At 41.7% G+C, this 18,989-nt stretch overlaps 1 protein-coding gene across 2 annotated transcripts in view; it reads left to right on the top strand.

Annotated features, from left to right (window-relative positions):
- Positions 1–18,989, top strand: part of LOC147137520 (formin-like) — a 57,130-nt gene that overhangs the window by 35,178 nt on the left and 2,963 nt on the right. For both annotated transcript variants that reach the window (XM_086048837.1, XM_086048838.1), the window contains 3 exons: positions 7,028–7,120; positions 13,386–13,437; positions 16,514–16,663. In XM_086048837.1, coding sequence (XP_085904963.1) covers positions 7,028–7,120; positions 13,386–13,437; positions 16,514–16,663 — 295 coding nt within the window. The remainder of the gene's footprint in view (positions 1–7,027; positions 7,121–13,385; positions 13,438–16,513; positions 16,664–18,989) is intronic.

Genomic DNA, 18,989 nt, shown 5'->3' with positions numbered 1-18,989 from the left:
TGATGAATTGTGGTTGTGGTCCAGACGCATTTTAATCCGACCAATTAAATATTAAAATCTAATTCAGGCCACTGGCTCATTTTTTCCAGTTTGTATTGTGTGAATTACTATTCGGCATACACAAGCAATTTCCAGGGACCTCCAAATGTTCCAATAAAAACTGTTGAATTCAGTTTTCTTCAATTTAAAGAGATCATTATTGTTTTAGGGCCCTATTTTTGTAGAGAGGCGCATGTGCACTCATTTTCATGCCAGGGCAAGTCTAGATTACTGTGTTTGGGAATTTGGCAGACCATGCTACACCTTGCTGAGCGTTCCAGCAGAACAAGGCCATTTTGTATTACACGTCCCCGGCGCACCTAATAATCTGGTGACAGAAGTAGACTAGCCTTTAGACACGGTGAAACCATGTCTAAGTTGTGGTACAGATGGTGTAACGCAATTTTTGTAAATTTGATCTAGGCGCAAGCACACAGATTCTGCGCTGTGCTAATGTGTATGTTGTATGTCATTTTATGTCATTCTCAAATATGACATCAGCATGCATCTGAATCAATCATCAACCATTTGAAAAGATATTTAAAAGCAGTCTGCGCCGTGGCACAACTAGTGTGTGTGTGCGAGTGTGTCTCCTGCGGGTTGTGACACACAGTCGCACAATCAGGGGTGAAAGGCAGTCTCCAAGTGCCCACTTCACAGTTGCGGTTGATGATATTAACATGGCTAATGGATCGTGGTTGTGGTCCAGACACATATAAACCCGACCTATTAAATATTAAAATCAAATTCAGGCCATTGGCTCCGTTTTTCCAGTTTGTATTGTGCAATCTGAGCCCAACATGTGTCTAACATGTGCAAACTAGATTCAAAAATGTTGGTGTGGTCATGAGGAAAATGAAGTGGAGTTGGAGAGGAGGAGAAGGCGAGAGGAAAACAAACAGTTCTTAATCAAAACTGAAAAAAAAAAAAACGGAAGGTTTTACAGTGACACCGAATGTGCGTAGCCAGCAACAGCCTGATCCAGACGGTCTTGCCAGTTGCTGTAGCACTGCTGTCACGTTCAGCCAAGGAGGATGCATGAGTTGAGATGAAGTGGAGAGTGACACATGATCTTACATGGGAAGATCAGACATGGGAAATGTGTGCCTCTTGTGCATTCATTGGCTTAGCTTCTTTAGCATCAATGCATGTCCATTTGTAACTCTTTCCAGCACATGTATTTTTTGACGTTTTGCCTATTAGGTTTACGCTTCAAGAAATATTCCTACATCAGCTGTCTCTGCATTTCTTAAAGGCATTCTGATAAATATTGCGTTTGTGGAATAAGAGTTAATCCACCCGTTTTTAGCCATCTCTGGGGGGGCGGCCATTTTGTCACTTCTGTCGACTGAAAATGACATCACAGACATCAGGGTTCAGCTAACGGCTAGTCACAGCTCACCTGTTTTCTGAAGCTGAGCCATGATTGGTCGTTATCTGAGAACTGACCATCTGTGATATCATTTTCAGTCGACAGAAGTAACAAAATGGCCGCCCCTGTGGTGGCTAAAAACGGGTGGATTTTGCTGCTTAACTCATATTCCACAAACGCAATATTAATCAGAATGCCGTGTTTCAACTAGTGGGCTTGCATACAACATATTCTTGAAAAAAATATGTTTGGGTTGACTTCGGCTTTAAGAGCAGAGGGGGGAAAAATTAATTAACATTTTCTACATAGCATTTTGGGCTTTGGTAAATGTTCACATCCCTTTGCATATGACTCTGAGCATGTATTGCAACTGTATTACTACCTTAACCTTTAGTATTGATAATTTTGTTTTATTTTATTCCACCCTGTTACTGACTGGCAACCAGCCCAGGGGGTTAGTCCGCCTTTGTCCCGAAATCAGTTTCTGATATGCTCCAGCTCCTCACAACCCAGATCAGGATTTCTGTTGTTTTTGTGTCATCTTTTTTGGTTTTGTAGTGTAAGCTACTGGAAGCTTGGATTTCCCTTAATAAAGTATCTGTATATACGCCGAAGTTTTAATTTTTGATGTTGCTTGTGTGTGTCTGCAGTGGCGTCAGTGTTGCAGTCAACTTTCTCGCCAGTCAGTCTTGGCCAGCCAGGGCCACATAGAGGTTAAAGGCGATGCCCCTGTGTGCCCCTTATGTCTGTGGTTATTTAAATCAACCAATAATACGGCATATGAAAGCAATTAGATTTGCTCTCAGTTCTCCCCTACGTTTTTTTAGATCGCTGTTAAAGCACTCTCCTCTCTGACCTGGGGGTAAAATACAAAGACTCTCCTGAAGTAGCCGGACCCACCTCAAGCTGTCACTCATTTATGAGGGAAAATAGACGACCTGAAGACAATAAATGCAACACAAGAGCGCTCGTATTTGATCTGTCGCAGCGCAGTCTGGCACAGTAGTCCTCCGGGGTATAAGCATCACAAGGCGGGTGTTGGATTGTGGACTTTTGCTGAGCCCCACCTATGACTCCCACCAGCTATTATCCTGTGTAGCCACCAGGGATAAATATTTATGCCTGCCTGTTATAAACTCGCCTGAAGAAAGCAACTGGTCTTAATTACAATGCTAGCACATTGTGGACAGTGTGAAAGACTCACGTTCAATCCCGTTTTGAAATTTGAATATCCCGAGCAAGTCTGTGTGCCCCTCACCTGATACTAAGGTAGCGACTGCAGTGTCTTTACTCTCTGACCTTGGGTTAAAGGTCAGGAGACTTGGTGTTAGCACATCGCTTCCGGTGTTGCCAACCCTCTTCCAAATTGCTGCTGAAAGTTTGCATCAATGAGATATTGTCTCTTGTGATGATATATCTAATTTTGCAGAAGTGTGTTTGCAAAATGGACTTTGAACTTTTTGGGCTTACAGTGTGCAAACGGTGTCTAGTAGGTGTCAATTCTCTTTCTAGTTCCTCATCCACCAGGTTGCCATTTTGATTCTGCAGAAACTTGATACACTTTTGACAAGGTTTCCTGTTTGGGGAGAGGCTGATGACTTCGATATGCGCTGAGGGAGAGAACAATGAGTGGATCAAACCCAAAGGATCCAAACGTACTGTAGGACTTTAAGCTCACACAAACAATCATGCTCTATATGAACATTTATGTTATCATCATGGCTTATGGGCAGCACAGTGAGCGAGTGTGGAACATGTCCGCCTCATAGTTTTGAGGTTGGGAGTTCAAAAATCTGGGCTACGTTCTACCTGTGGTGAGAGCCCACAATCCAAAAACATGCATGTTGGGTTAATTGAAGACTATGAGGTGAATGGTTGGTTTATGTGTATGTACTGTACTCTGCCTCTTGCCCAAAGTCATCTGTGGATTGGCTCCAGCTCACCCACAACCTTAATGAAGATAACAACACACTCGGCATTTGAATTACAATGGAAACTCCAAAAAGTAAAACGTCCCAAAAGTGCCACAGTTTGGCCAAGCTATGCCACAAATATCATACACATATTAAATACCATAGTGTAATTTCTTTGTTTTTAGATAAAGACAAAATTTGGCCAGCCTTTTTTTTTTTATCATTGGCTCAACAATTCACACCCAACTTGCAACTGCACTCTCATTAAAGCGCGTTGATTAGCGACATTCCTCTGTGACCGTGCTCTTTAATTAAAGTGGACAGCAGAGCTGTGACACTCGAATGTAGATCAAATAAAAAAGAAAGACTTCTTTTGCTACTCGGGGGAGTTTAGATTTCACAGAAAGCCTGGCCCGCAGTTAGGCATTCATCACTGTGGCAAATCAGGCAGTGTCCTGATTTTAAATGGCCCTTAATGTCAGTTTCAGACATGGCCTTTAGCCTGAAGTCCATTTTACAACGGAGGTTGTGCTCGGAACGCCACGTGTGAAGTCTCATACGCAAGCGTGTTGCTGTAGCACCCTACAGCCCTACAACAATGCAATTGACAAAAGGCACTAACAATAAAGTTAGAGCTACAAATGGGGCAATAAAAGCCTGCATTCATCGATAAATACTGTAATAAATGAATCGTTTTTAGATTCCTGTTCATTATGAAGTATAAATCTGAGTCTGAGTCTATACCATCCACCGAACAGCTCATCTGTGGTGTATATTTCTTTGTCTTGCATTCTTGTGTTGTACTTTCATTTTGTAAAGTGGAGGCAAGTGTATACTAAAGGTCAGTTCAACAAGCTAGCAAGTCAATTGTTTTCCTTCCCACTTACTGCCCCCCAGCCACCCTCATTTTACTTCATTTTACGCAATAGCTGGTGGAGGCTCTTCCGCAGACCCGAAGCACTGCAGGGTATCTGACTAGTGTTTATCTCTCGTGTGCGGGCTCCTGCTTGGATGCGCTTGCAAATCGCCGCTGGCTCAGGAAAGGCTCAAATTCTCTTGGGGGTTTGTTGATTTAACACAGCCTATAAAACACACGCTAACATTCATCACCATACTGGTTCTGTAAACGACTGAAGCATGCCAGCATTTTTTTCCCAATATATCTAGATGGCGATTAACTTGGCTGCCAAAGATGCTGAGTCTACCTTTAAAGATCGGTGCTGGCTCCCATCATGACCCAGACTGTCTGACGATCACCAGTAGAGACAGTTATCAAAAAAAAAAAAAAAATCTATGGTTGTGGTTGTTGTCTGTCGAGACACTGGACTTGCATGACAGCTAACAATTGATCTTAACACACTGTATTAAATACATCTTAGAAATCATTTGTCTCCATTTTATCTGGGAAAAGCCTCCAGCTGAATGTGGAATCGATGTCTTAATAGTATGTACGTAGTTTGCTTACACAGTCATGTAATTTGATATCTCATTTAAAGTTAATGACTCAATTATCTTATGGTCATCCTTCCATATAATTGCCGACATTTGAGCCTGTTCACATGAACTACTATAGTTTCAGTGTTTAATAAATAGAAAACGAATATTACTTAAAACAACCCGTTATGTCATGCATGTTTGTTTTTTTCATTTGAAAACATAAAATGTAATTCCACTTTGTACTATAGAATACATAGTATATATTTACACCTAGGTAGGTATGTAGCTAGGTAGCCAAGTCATTGGTTTTAGGTAATCCGCAATCTGATTCATCAGACCGTAAAGTATAGGGCCTATGTTATATTTATATTATTCAATGAAAAAGTACATACCGGTATATGGGTCAATATTGCTGTTGTGACTTCTTAATAAAGTACAGTATCTCTCTATTGATCTGTCTTGCTAGCTCTGTAGTATATTGTCCAGCGAAAAACTCTTGTTTCCAATTTTGCAGTTTTTCATACTTGAATGTACAATATACATAGTATAGAAATTGCAAAATGAAATTTCAGGAAGCCACACACCACTAAAATAATGCCATTTAAATACACACACACACACATATATATATATATATATATATATATATATATATATATATATATATATATATATATATATATATATATATCTACTCTAGCCGTTCTTAAAGTAGAAGTCAAGTCAAAAATTGTCTATATGTTCTATGCGCCCACCCTACACTGTTAAGACTAATGGATCACAGTGAACATACTGTATTATTTGTAAGAAATTTTTGGACTTGACTTCCACTTTAATTTTCCATGCTTTCTTCTGTGATCAATAGGTGAAAGTACACAACATCTTAAAAGCACATCAGCCCAAACACATTTTTTTTTCAAGAATATGTTCCCAGCAGGCCCACAAGTTCAAACATGGCATTCTGATTAATATTGCATTTGTGGAATATAAGATAAGCAGCAAAATCCACCCCTTTTTAGCCATCTCTGGGGATGGGCATTTTGTCACTTCTGTCGACTAAAAATGACGTCACAACTGCTCAGGGCTCAGGTAACGACCAATCACGGCTCAGCTTCAGAAAACAGGTCAGCCATGATTGGTCATTACCTGAGCCCTGAGCAGTTGTGATATCATTTTCAGTCGACAGAAGTGACAAAATGGCCCCCTCCTGAGACGGCTAAAAAACGGGTGCATTTTGCTGCTTAACTCATATTCCACAAACGCAATATTTATCAGAATGCCTTGTTTCAACTAGTGGGCTTTTATAGAACATATTCTTGAAAAAAATATGTTTGGGTTGACTTCCTCTTTGAGTAAAGACATTTTATTAGGAATTTAGGTTTCATGAATGAACCGTGCTTTGTTTTTTTTTTCTTCCAAAAGTCAGACCAGCTGTATTCTTTGTAGCTGCTGTGGCTTTGCGGCTTTCCCTCTTGCGGAGTTTTCTGTCTGGACCACGTTTTGAGTAGAACCGCTTCTAAGCTGTAGTCTTTCGACTTTAATGGGTCTTTTGGAGTTGGGGTATTTCTGCAGAGGAAATGTGGTTTGTCGAAACAGGATATTTTGGTTGTTCTGTTTGTGGTTTTTTTTTTTATATTGTCGTAAGTGTTGGCTCTTGTGGATTTAGGAAGTGAATTTGATTCTGACTGCTTATAGTTCAAACAGACATTTCCTCTGTGATTTCTTCAGACAACCATTAAATGATGTGATAGACGGAGTTTACTGAGCTGCAGGTGCAAACATCGCAAAGACACAACGCCACGCTTTTAATGCTCTTGTTTGTTGCATAACAATTTAGCTATTTAGTCAAGTGGAGGTATTTATTGCAGCCATTAATGACTTGCAGGTTGGAACATTGTGCCAGAGTTCTCTCATCCGGCATCTGCGTGTATCGTGCGTGTATCGCATCCCAGACTTGCTTTTGACAGGAAGTGGGAAAGGTATCGGTTGGAACATGCTCAGTCACGGCCGTTTCCTGCAAGCGCGTGCGAGTCATGTCATTTGGCACAGCAGCGAAAACCCATCAGGAAACAGAACACACGCACATGCACAGTCACCTCTGACGGTACCATGCCGCAATTTTCACCTTCAGCACATTTGCTCTTCTTTTTTTTTCACCTAATTGCTGATGTAGCATTACCTTATTTTAATGTCTTTATTTTTGGACCCTACATCCTTAATCCCTTCCAATAGTATGTAATCTATCATTTCCCTCCTTTTCCATCAGTTTGCGAGCGAGATGTACAGAAGGTGTGTGCTAACTCAGCAATGGAACACCTACAGCCGTTCAAACAGAAGATGGTGGGCTTTATCTCAACTGGTGAGTCAACTCTACATTTTATGAAAACTTGCTGTAGCAAAGGATTGTGTTTTGTGACAAACTAGCATGTACACAACATATAGTGTTACAGTAGGTCATACATTTTAATTTTGCGTCATTGTAGAATCCTCGTAATGCAGTGATTGTAATGCTTATCAAACTTTGCCTCAAGCTAACGCATTGTTCAAGCTGCACCGAAATACGGTTTCTGATTGTGTGCATATTTGCATGGCTTCCGGCCAAGAAATTAACGGTCAACAAATTCAACTTTAGGTACCAGAGAAGCTTAAAAGTCATAACTTGTAGGAAGCAAAACTTAAATGAACAGAAGAGTTGGGATTCTTTTCCTGATTTTCAACAATATGTTCTATGCAGGCCCACTAGTTGAAACAAGGCAATATCTTTAAGATTGTGTTTGTAGAATATGAGAAATGCACCCGTTTTTAGCTATCTCAGGGGGCGGCCATTTTGTCACTTCTGTCAACTGAAAATGACATCACAGTTGCTCAAGGGCTTAGCTAACGACCAATCATGGCTCAGCTTCAGAAAACAGATCAGCCATGATTGGTCGTTACCTGAGCCCTGAGCAGTTGTGATGTCATTTGCAGTCGACAGAAGGTGACAAGATGGCCGCCTCCTGAGGCCACAGTGCTAGGCAGACTTCATACAGTTCAATGATAACTTGCTCATTGGACAGTGAAAAAATTAGCTTGTTACGTCCACTAGCCTGTTGGAATTTCAAACTATGGTAAGTAAGAAACTCAGACAGAAAATACTATAATGATTACAGTTGCTATTTGACAATATGTCATTGATGAAATCAATGGTTCATAGTTGTTGTTTTTTATTATTATTGTTTTTATGGAAAGGGAGGGAACTCTGAATGTTCTCAACTCCTGTTTCCACTCCGATATTGTATGGCATCTGTGGTAGAAGATAAGAGGACATTTTGCTCAATTCTCATAGCTGATATCATGTTGTTGTTCTTTGAAAGTAGTCTTCAGTAATTACTGCACTCCATTTTGTTTTAGTTGGAACAATCAACAGAATTACTTTTTTATCACTTAGTTGATTATTATAACAATGTCCAATTAAGGATTATGATATGTTTTTTGGTTTTTTTACCTTGCTTTTTAGTATTCCACAAATGAATCACTGGTCTTTAAATATTTTTTTCTACATTAAATGCATATGTAATGGAAAGGAGGAAATGTATTTCAAATCTTTTCTCAATGGGTCAAAATCACCTGCTAAAGCTCAGATGAGGTAAAAGCAGCACCAGTGGTGAGATGGGCACTCATGTGCATATTCTCTGCCTCTTCAAAGAGGTGCAGAAGAGCTGGTCAAGAAGCAGAAGAAGGTATAATTATGTTTTTTCTTTCTTTTTTTTTTTTGTCATGTCAGACAGTCAGCTGGTTAGTGACCATGTCGTGTCAGTGTATTTGTGTCGTTGCTGAGCCAGGGGCTGTCGTAAGACAGTGTGAGGACGGTCTACTGGCCTGTAGAAGGTATCGCGTTGCCTCCAACATGACTCCCCTGTACTCCTTTCTTGCCATAAAGCAAAGGGGCATCTCTGGCTAAGCCTTGTAAAGACGGGCCTGTTTGAGTGGATCACGACTGTGCACCACCGTCACGGGAACTTTTTGACTCAAGCACTTGTCAATATTACATGCTAGTAGACTGACACAAGAGGTACTTATAATAACCAGCTATTATAGTATGTTGAGTTCTCTCATGGAGTTTTGTGAGGATTGCTGGCGACATATTTTGCGCTTATTTTGCACAAATGGAAAAGTGCCAAAATGTTATTGGTACCGTCGATTGTTAGCCACTGAAGCTATCATCGACCAGCACATGACAAAAGTATATCTGACATCAGGTCGCTATGTGGAAACCCCCTTTACACCGCAAGCTGTTGCCCGTGTCTTCAGAGGGGGGCATGCGTCGTGTAATCATCTTTTGTGATGATCCCGTGACTTCAAACGGCAAACCAAACGTTAGCACATCAAACAACGGCCGAGACTATTAAACTCTGAGTCATTGGAGTGATTGGATTTGTCACCCAGGTAAACGCGGGCAAGCCGAGCGCAGATGCATGTGTTTGGCACATTGTAGAAATTGGATCGTATCCACAAGACACACAAATGAACATGTGTTTAGGCCAAGCCTGGTCCTACTGCTTGAGTATGATCGAACAGATCAAGTGTGTTGTGAACGTAGTGTTCCCGGGAAGCGCTGACCTGTAACCCAGCCTGCGGAGAGCCTCGCAGCGGGGCCTGCAGGTGAACCCAAACGCCCTGCGCTGTCCCTCTTAAATTTCCCCGTATGATCTCTGCCTGTTTCACGAGTGGATCCCTCACAAATCCAGTCATCCGTGCTTTTTACACGCTGTTCTCCTCTTGTCTCACTGCGTGTTTGCCCCACTTTGGAGCCACTTCAAACAAGAGTTGTTGTTTAACGGCACGCAATTAAATCGCCATTTCACAACAGATTCAAATTTAATAAAAGAACAAAATATGTGGCTCCTTCAGGGCCATTCTTTTTCTTAAACTTTAAACACCCAGTCAATTTGCGCTGATGTCATCCCACATGCTGCACACAGAGCCTTATGGGGATATTCTGTGATCTAGTGACAGCAGCATCCTTATTCAGATTTTTTTTCTTCGCCATTGGTTTGGCAACACAAAATGTCAATTTCTTTTTATTGTTTGGCCTGTTTCAAATGTGTATCATGTTATAACCAGAAAATGTCATTTGTGTAGAAATTGCACGATAATGATGGTGCTGCTGCCGAACATGAATGCCATATAAGTAACTGAATTGTTAAAATGTTGAATGTGAGTTGAAATGTTTTCAATCGGTCATGAAATGTGGGAGCAGCTAAATAACGTAAAATATGTCTTAACTAGGGAGTTTAATTGTGAAAAAGCTGTGAAAGCTGAACAGTTTGACAGTAACGAACAGTAACGTTTTGGATTGGTCGTGAAATGTGGAAGGAAGAGGTAACCTCAATTTGGGGATTTTATTGATATTGATGATGTCGGAAAAATTTAAATTTTTGGTTTGAATCGTTTGAAAAGTGTGATGTTCGGCATTGATATAAAAATGATGAGCACACTTTAGTGCACATCATTCGAAACTTCATTGGTTCTGAAATGTTGGGCAAGAATTGAAAAATCTTAGAGCACAAAGGAATGACGTGGCAAAATTGCCACGACACCGCGGTAAAACATAACATTTCTGGGATGTCATCCCCATTGCATGCTGTCTGGGGTTTGCTTTTCATCTGCCGGGATGTTTTAACCACTGTTAATCTTTCGCCCTGATTTCCTTTGGAGAGAATTGCATTTTCTAGTATGAAAGGGGCCTATTATTAAATTGACATTTGAATCACATTAAAGTGGAGGACCACACTGTTTAATTTTTGATAATTGGGGTATTTTGACAAAAGTTCTTAAGACGCCAGTTTTTAATTGTGGACGGAATTGCATAACACTGCACGTCTTTAAAATGCATCTTTGTCTTCCTGTGTTCTTATCACTCACAGCTTTCCCTTCAAAAAGAAAGAAAAAATCAGTTGCGGTCTAACTTTTATGATCCTCCTTTTGATTCCCATTTTTAATGAGAGCTCTTTGAAACCTCTGGGGAGATTTGGACGGACATATTCTTGTGTTGAATACCGGCACCGGCTAATTGAAAACAAGTTGCGCTTTTAATGTCATCTTGCTGGCTCTGTGGCGAGGTGTAAAAGTTTCATCGTAGCCCTTAAGCTATGTTGTCAGTGAGTCACAACCCAAATCACTCATCATTTTGAAACAAGTGATTTACATAACATTTGCGGTGGGGAAACGGCTTGATCCATTTCTAGTAGAGGTAAGTGAGACAGGAAAGGATGCCCCCAAGATCCTCAGCATCCCGCTTCAAATACTCTCCACTCTTTTCTTTGTTATCTGAGCACCAGGTAGAAAAGTGCTTTAGAAAAGTGTGTCAAGTTTTTAAAGCCCAAAGTTATTGTCCCTCTCAGCATGCACGTCTCATAACTTTCTAGTTAGCGACTACTGGTTTCATGTTTGCACATAGGGAGCACAGAAAGAGACACTTCACGCGTGCTCTCGCTCGCTCACGCCCTCTCTCTCCCTCGGCTCCAGCGCTACCTCTACACAGCCCCAGCGCTGGAGTACCTCAGGCGCCAGCCTGACCCCCACTGTGACAAACGCCATTGGTCACGGCCCCCCTCCCCTCCCGCCTCCTCCTTGTAACCCAGACATGGTCAGCCCCTCCCTTCATTAGGGCTACCTCAGCACAGTGGCCCACATACATGTAAAAAAGGAATAAAGTCGAAGGGGTGGATGGTCGGTGTGTGAAGCTTACCTTTTTTCCCAAAAGACCCCCAAACCGGCCTTTGAACAATTTTTGGGAGACTTCCCCCTCTTAAATCTCAAAGGAGGAAAGGTCCCCCGTCATTGTAAAAGGGATGAATCTGGAAAAATGCAATAAATCTGAGATCACAGGCACTCTCTGGCGCTAGATAAATTCTTGCACCTCGGCCTAGCTTGCCACACACATCTGCCTTGCATTTAGACACTTTTACATGGCAAGAGTCCACAGGAGCCTCTCTGTTCAACCCTGATTGAGCCCACTTGCAGTCCACACATACACCTCCGCTAACAGAGCGCGGCTCCACGCCCTAACACCCGCCGTCACACTCCCGTGCGTCAACACTTGATGGCATGTCCAATTTTACAATGTACACTCTTCCTGCCCATTGCTCTTCTTCTACTGCCGTCACTTGACTGATGCCACAATGGGCAATGAACACAGTGCCCTCTTCTGGACTCCACCGGTGTTGGGTGGGGATTATTTTCAAGCGGTTGTTAGTCGAAACATATCTCTCTATATCCCCATGTTTAGCGACTTGTCCGAGAACACGACTAGCAACTTTAATTCCCGCTAAGAAGCATACAGAATGATTGGAATCATATTCACATTGCTTTGCTTATGACAGGGAAGGAGCCCAAACTGGGAGTTAATCATTGTGCTCATTTTTATCAAATATACATCATGTGAAAAGCAGTGATTTGTCAACATATCAGGTATTAGTTTCCAAGCAGCAAATCTTTTTCCGGGGTCGCCTTGCCTCCCCTGTACGTCAAGAAAGCTGTAAAGGGACTCTTCAGTATAACACAAGCCAAGCCATTCAGTTTGTCAACCCCCCAAAAATCTTTGCAATAATATCGTCCATGCACCTTCACTAGTCTAAACATGGCATTCTGATAATAATGTGTTTGTGGAATTAACCAGCAAAATCCACCCATTTTTAGCCATCTCAGTGGGCGGCCATTTTGTCACTTGCTGTCGACTGAAATTGATGGCACACCTGTTTTTCTGAAGCTGAGCCATGATTGGTTGTTACCTGAACCCTGAGTATCTGTGATGTCATTTTCAGTCGACAGAGTTGAAAAGATGGCCGCCCAATGAGATGGACACAAATGGGTGGAATATACTACTTAACAAATATTCCACAAACACGATATCAATCAGAATGCCGCGTTTAGACTAGTGGCACTGCATAGAACATACTATTGTTAAGAACATTTTGGAGTTGACTTCCGCTTTAAAATGTTAAACATACACACCAAATGGGTATTCGCTACTTTTTCTATTATTAACGTGGTTCAAGGTAAAAAGGCTACAATCGACCACTGTAAACAACTACTGTGGTGCTCACCAGATACGCCAATTTCCTCGCTCACCATTTTCCAGGCCGGCTCTCAGTTCTTGTATTGGTGTTAGGTGTTTTCAAAAAGTTCCAGATGCTCACAACCAGCAAAGATCATTTCTCAGCCCCAAAAATTGCTTTTCACTAAATGGCCTTTTAAGGATTGTGTTTTCCCAAGAACAAGCACTTATTTTATTATCTGTGCAAAAAAAAGTATTTATTTTCATTATTTCTATGGAAGTTCGTGCAGGAAAATGATCTGGGGACAAAAAATGTTTCAAAGCTTGTTTGCTATTAGGAGAAATAGAGCAAATCCCAGAAGGGAAACACAAACAAACACCAAACCTGGTTTGAATAATAATATCATTGTCCTTGGCCTTTTTTATAAGTGAAGGTTGGACAACGTAATTCAAATTGGAAATCTGTTTTGTTTTGGGGTTTTTTGCTTTTTTTTGGCGGGGGGGGTGCAGATTTTATTTGACAGCCTAAAGAACAGTCACCTGCATCATGAAGTTATGAAAGTCTGAATTCTCCCTCTTGTTACAGCTCATACAGAGCATTCTGTGGAAGATGACCGCCTCATTGCTGTACAGAAAAGGTATGAACGCAAATGTGGCACTCAAGAGACTAAATGGAATTTTAAATTTAGTTTAGACTCTTGAGAGATACAGGGGTATTCCTTTAAAAGAGCTACACAACACTGCCTGTTTATCATGTCATGTTTGCATAAGATATAACTTGGTCATTTCCTCAATGCGCTTCTTGATTTTCATCTTAAAAAAAACAACAAAAAAAACAGCGATGATTACTACACATTACTCAACTCACATGCCATATTTATTCAAGGCCTTTGCTTCCTTCCTATATTTTTTTATCTGGCTTGTTCCATGCTGAAGTTAGTAGTGGATTCTGATTTACTATTGTAAGACCCGTCTAGCTTGCCAAGCTCCTGTTCAGGAGGATGGAGTATCCTAGAATATTTCATTGCAATAAAAGATGGAGAAGCAGACAGACAGGGCAGATTTATGATTGTATTTGTGTTCTGTTGTACCTCTGCCCACTTAAAAGCATGTAAGGAGAAATGAAGAGGACTCTTGAGACACAACAGCTTTTGGAAATTGTTGTAAATTGTTCGGTGTCCAAGTCAAGAGAACTAAAGCAGTTTGGATGCGCACCTCCGCTGCCCCAGCTAGCTTCCTGCACGAGGGACACCACTAGAATGAAGGTGTTGAACTGGAAGGGGATTACTGATCAAAAGGGCGCTGTGGCTGTCTGTCCCTTGGCTTTTAATGAAGTTTTTCCTTTAATTTCATCTAAAGAGGGGGGCTGGTTGCCTGGTGTGAGGTAGAGCGAGCACAAAGTGAGATGCGGAGGGCTGGGTGGGGGTTTTCTCACAGGTTCCCATAGAGCCACCTCATAAAAATGACACGCTGTTGATGAATATGGGCGTCAGCGGGCTCACTGGGCCCTGGGTGGGCCCTCACATCTGTGCTGGATGAGGGATGGTCATTCAAACACACAAGAGCAGCAGCAGTTCTAACATTATGGCTTGGTGTTAACAAAGCAAATAGACAACCAATCTTTGGTGCTACCCGATACCTCAGCCTCACCGGGAGGCTGGGAGTTGAGACGCCAGAGTGTAGGAAGGAAGAGTCTCGCCGCCTGCACGCACTATTTTTGGTGACATCTTCGCTTCATGTTGCTAACATGAACACGTTCACATTTTTGGATTCGGTGTTGGCATTTTCCAGCCATCCATTTTCTGTCGCGCTTGTCAGCCGTTTTGTCACTTTCTGTCAACTGAAAACAATATCACAGTTGCTCGGGTAACAGCCAATCACGGCTCAGCTTCAGAAAACAGGTGAGCCGTGATTGGTCGTTACCTGAGCCTTGAGTAGTTATGATGTCATTCTCAGTCAACAGAAATGACAAAATGGCCGCCCCCTGAGATGAGCTAAAAAGGGGTGGATTTTGCCGCTTAACTCATATTCCACAATCGCAATATTAATCAGAATGCCGTGTTTGGACAAGCGCATAGAAGATATTATTGTAAAGAAAAATTTGGGGTTGATTTCCGCTCTAAGTCAGCATTGGTTAGCACGTTTGCCAGTTCTGAAGTTCAGGGTTCAACTGCATCCCCTCTATGTGACGTTTGCATGTGATTGTTTTATATCCTGTATTACATGACATCATGCACGTCTCATAATTTGCCTTCAGCATGTTCAGTGTCATTTGTTACGCAATCTGTCACCAGCAGACATTTTTTGGTTGTGCTCCTTTTTTATGCGCGGTTTCCCATGTATTGACTTGACAAACTCACTCTCACATGCAACAGTTTACTTTTCTCATCTTTTTACTGGGGAAACAAAGGAATGTAGGCTTGTCTGGCCAAATATTTCCCCATTCTGCTGGTTTTGTAATGGCTCTTTTTTTATACAGCTGACAGTGAGGAATGCTGCAGTAAAGCCTTGCACGGCAACGTGATCATCAGTGTGAAAAGCAGTACAGTTACATGTGTGTGAAGTGTAGCAGGCTTGCCAGGTTCAGCTTGATTTTGTTTATATTTTGTAGGTAAACGCACATGTGCGAGCGTGTTTCCATCTGTTTCGAATGAAGTTTTGTCTATCTGCTTGCTGCATGAGCTCCGGAGAGAACAAGGAAAAGGAACTGTTGCTTGATTTGTGCATGCTTTGACACCGTGACCCAGGGTCAGCCGAGGACCTGATCGACTCAGGTCGTCGTGCCAGAGCGAGCCGGCAAGCTGGAACGGCATGTCTGTTGGCTTAGTCCAGACAGAGCATTTCTTTTGTCTCTTTTGGGATGATCTACGGTTCTCTTTTTTGGAGCATCCCAACGTAATGACGCAGGGCTGGGGGAATGGGAAGCAAGATCAGGCAGAAGTCCATTTTCTTCCCCCAGATGGGCGACATATTGCAGCATTTCACTCACTGTGATCTAAGGATTAGCGTCGCAAAGCCACCTTCCATCTGGAGGTTAGAAACTGCGTGAGCATCCATGTGGGACAAGGGAACATCTCTTGACTCATGACGGGCCCAGCTTGAATGTCTTTCAGGATTGAGCCGATCACTTCTCCTGCCCGCGTGTGCTTAATATGCTAGCGCAACGCGCTGCGTATGTAGCTGCAGTAGCCCATTCTTGGCTATCTCGCGCTCCTGCAGGCTGTGGGGTCAATGTGATAATGGAGCCACCGCTACTGGCACTCCCCGGTGGCCCAGCAGGCTGGAAACTCTGTTTCCAGTTCCTCCCCTTTTTGTCAACCACCCCCCTCCCCCCACCTATCATTTTGAGTCTGTTATTTTTGGTCATTTGCAAAGAAATTCCGTCTCAACACAAACAACCACATTGGCTGGCTTGCAACAACTCATGTTATGAATCCCACAGTGTATGGTCTTCCACGTACTGTAACTGAAGCTCCCCAGAACAAATTATGAACTAGCCAGAATGCCTTGTTTTCTGCCTAGTTTCTAAAAATACTTTAATGCATGTTCCTTACAAATGTGGCATCATTTAAAATGGAAATAAACCTGCTTTCCAATGGTATAGAAGTTTTGGCCAAGAAACATTGTTACAACAAGGAAATAATACATCAAACATCAATTCTTAAACGTTTTGTTTTTTTGTTTACATGTTCAATGCCCTGTTTACTCCAACAGGTTCCGGGACATGGTGACCTACTTTGGGGTGAAACCAAAATCAGGAGATAGAGAAGTGGCCCCAAGTCACGTTTTTATGCTGTGGTACGAGTTCTGCAATGACTTCAAGAACGCTTGGGTACGCCAAAGCAAGAACATCTCCAAGGAGAGGTGAGCTGTAGTACATCTGCGCAAGCTAATGTGTTTAATACATATTTACAAAGATGACTAGTAGCCCTCTGTAGAACAACCTCTACCATGTGTTTGTTCATACGCCCGTGTCAGTTGGGCAGAGAATGACAACAAACGTGTGACATTTTTTTAATTCTGGAGTAAGGTACAGGTAGATGTCGATTTTGAGTGACAATTCAATTAACTAGCAAAGCACATTAGTAGCATTTTGCACACATTCATCTATTGAATAATCAGCATTTCTGGTGAGTACCATGTATTTTATTAAACTTTTTTTTTTTAAATGTTTTGTCATGTTATTGGATAAATATGTATTCTAAAAGTCTCAAGATAATCTACAGTGCTGCATTATATTGCATCGTTGTATAATATTGATAGTTTCTGTAATTAAGATGTGATCGTGGTGGTATAAGGAGGTGGATTAAGTCGAGGAAATCCCCACTGAAGCCCAGGTACCAAATGTACCATTCGACACTGCAATTATTTTATTCAATGTGTAGCTTTGCAATTTCAGATTTGCATCACAGTACAATGACTAACAGATCCCTGCAGACGGCAGCATTGCATTACTTTGGATTTGAGATCAGCATAGCTTTTGAGTAGAAGTTGTTTCATTTCCATTTATTTGTTGTTGTTTTTTTAGCAGAATAAAACAAAAAAATGCTTGTGTACAAGAAGCCACAGAATAACACAAATGGATTAATAAACCAAAAGAGCAATTGCCATGTAGCTAGTAATAACAAAATAAGTTCTACTTACTGTTCAAAAAAGGATCGGTAAGAAGAAATCTTGAAGAAAGAAGAAACTTGAAAGATTAGCGTGAGAATCTCTGTTTGTCATTTCCAATGCGAGGAAGAGAAATGCCAAAAGGTTGAAACAAGAGTAGGTGTTGCGGTAGGTTGTAAAAATGTGTGTCGCGATCGTGAGTAAAGATGATTCAGTTCATGGAATGAATGGTGAATGTAAAAAAAGGAAAAAAATTCACTAACAGAAAACAACCTAAAAGATGGGCTGTTTTGTGAAAAACAATGCAAGAAAGTGGGTCAAATTGACCCAAAATGTGTATCGGTCCATTTTTTACCCCAAATTTAACCCGACTGTTTTTAGAGTACACCAAAAGCTTGTTTTCTTTACTTTTTGGTAAGAAATTAATGGTTTTGCTTATATTGTCAAAGAATGCGATATTCTGCGGGTCACTCACAATGGCTAGAAGTAAATAAGTTAATCATATTTATAATTGTGCTTATAGTTGACAGTAGTGTAAAACTGCACTGCATTATATATTAGGGTTTTTTTCTAAATAAGAATAATAAGAAGGTCGAATCCGACTTAAACAAATTTAAATCCCCTTCCTCACAATAGCCGTCTGATTTTTTTTTCACATTTGGACAGTTGCTTAACAACTTGTCGGCGTCGCGTAAAATTAGCGCTGATTGTGCACGGGTGATGTGTGGATGCTGGGATGTAATTAGAGCAGAGGGGGAGGCCATCAAAGAGGAGGCAAACACAAGCCCTGAATTTATGATGTTTCCTCTGACCTGAGGCGTTTTTTGGGGGGGGGGGGCATTCCACCAACTCTCCTGGCGGCCGACTGTCTTTACTACCGAGCGGACAGAGGCCACTGGCCGTTAAAGGCCGGGCATTATGGGAGAATTGATAAACACTGTAATGAAGCTGGACAAGCTGCCCAAAGGGCAAAAGCGCTGCACGTGCGGACAAGACAGCGGGAGCGCAACAGTCATTTTTAATGTTGTTTTTGTAAGTATCATTGTTGTGCCGTCATGCTTCATCATAACCTGGACTCATACTGGCGCACATCGATTTGTTTTCAATTACATTTCCAAGCTGGAATTTGGCGTTATTTCCCCATGAGGTGACAGAGTAGCTCACCACACACCCATGTGCTGGAGTTTAATTATTGAGTTCAGGTTTACTGCGGTATCAAGTCGCACATTACTCACAGCTGATTGTGCTTATGTACAATTAACTTTATTTTAAATACTTTTGGCGCACTCATAAAAGCCAAGTGTTTTTTAAAGGCTGCCTCATTATCTCATCAAGCAAGCAGTCTTTGGGGCTTTCACTGGGTGCGAGCCGGGGATGAGCGGGGAGTGTGTCAGGGTCAAAGAGTCCTGAATGCAAGTCAAATCATTTCACAAGGGCACATATGTGACGACACTTCGACCTCCGTTGATCCACATACTGGATCAAACTCCTGCATATTCCTTTACTACAGCCATGTGGTCTTTGATTCAACTTGAATGTGGCCGTTGTAGTTTGGCCCAAAAAAAAACCTGGTTTGGGG

This window comes from Filicampus tigris, chromosome 13 (genome assembly GCF_054856515.1).
Source record: "Filicampus tigris isolate MCC_2025a chromosome 13, RoL_Ftig_1.0, whole genome shotgun sequence".
In the NCBI taxonomy this organism is placed as follows: domain Eukaryota; kingdom Metazoa; phylum Chordata; class Actinopteri; order Syngnathiformes; family Syngnathidae; genus Filicampus; species Filicampus tigris.
This window is presented reverse-complemented; position numbering and strand designations above follow the sequence as displayed.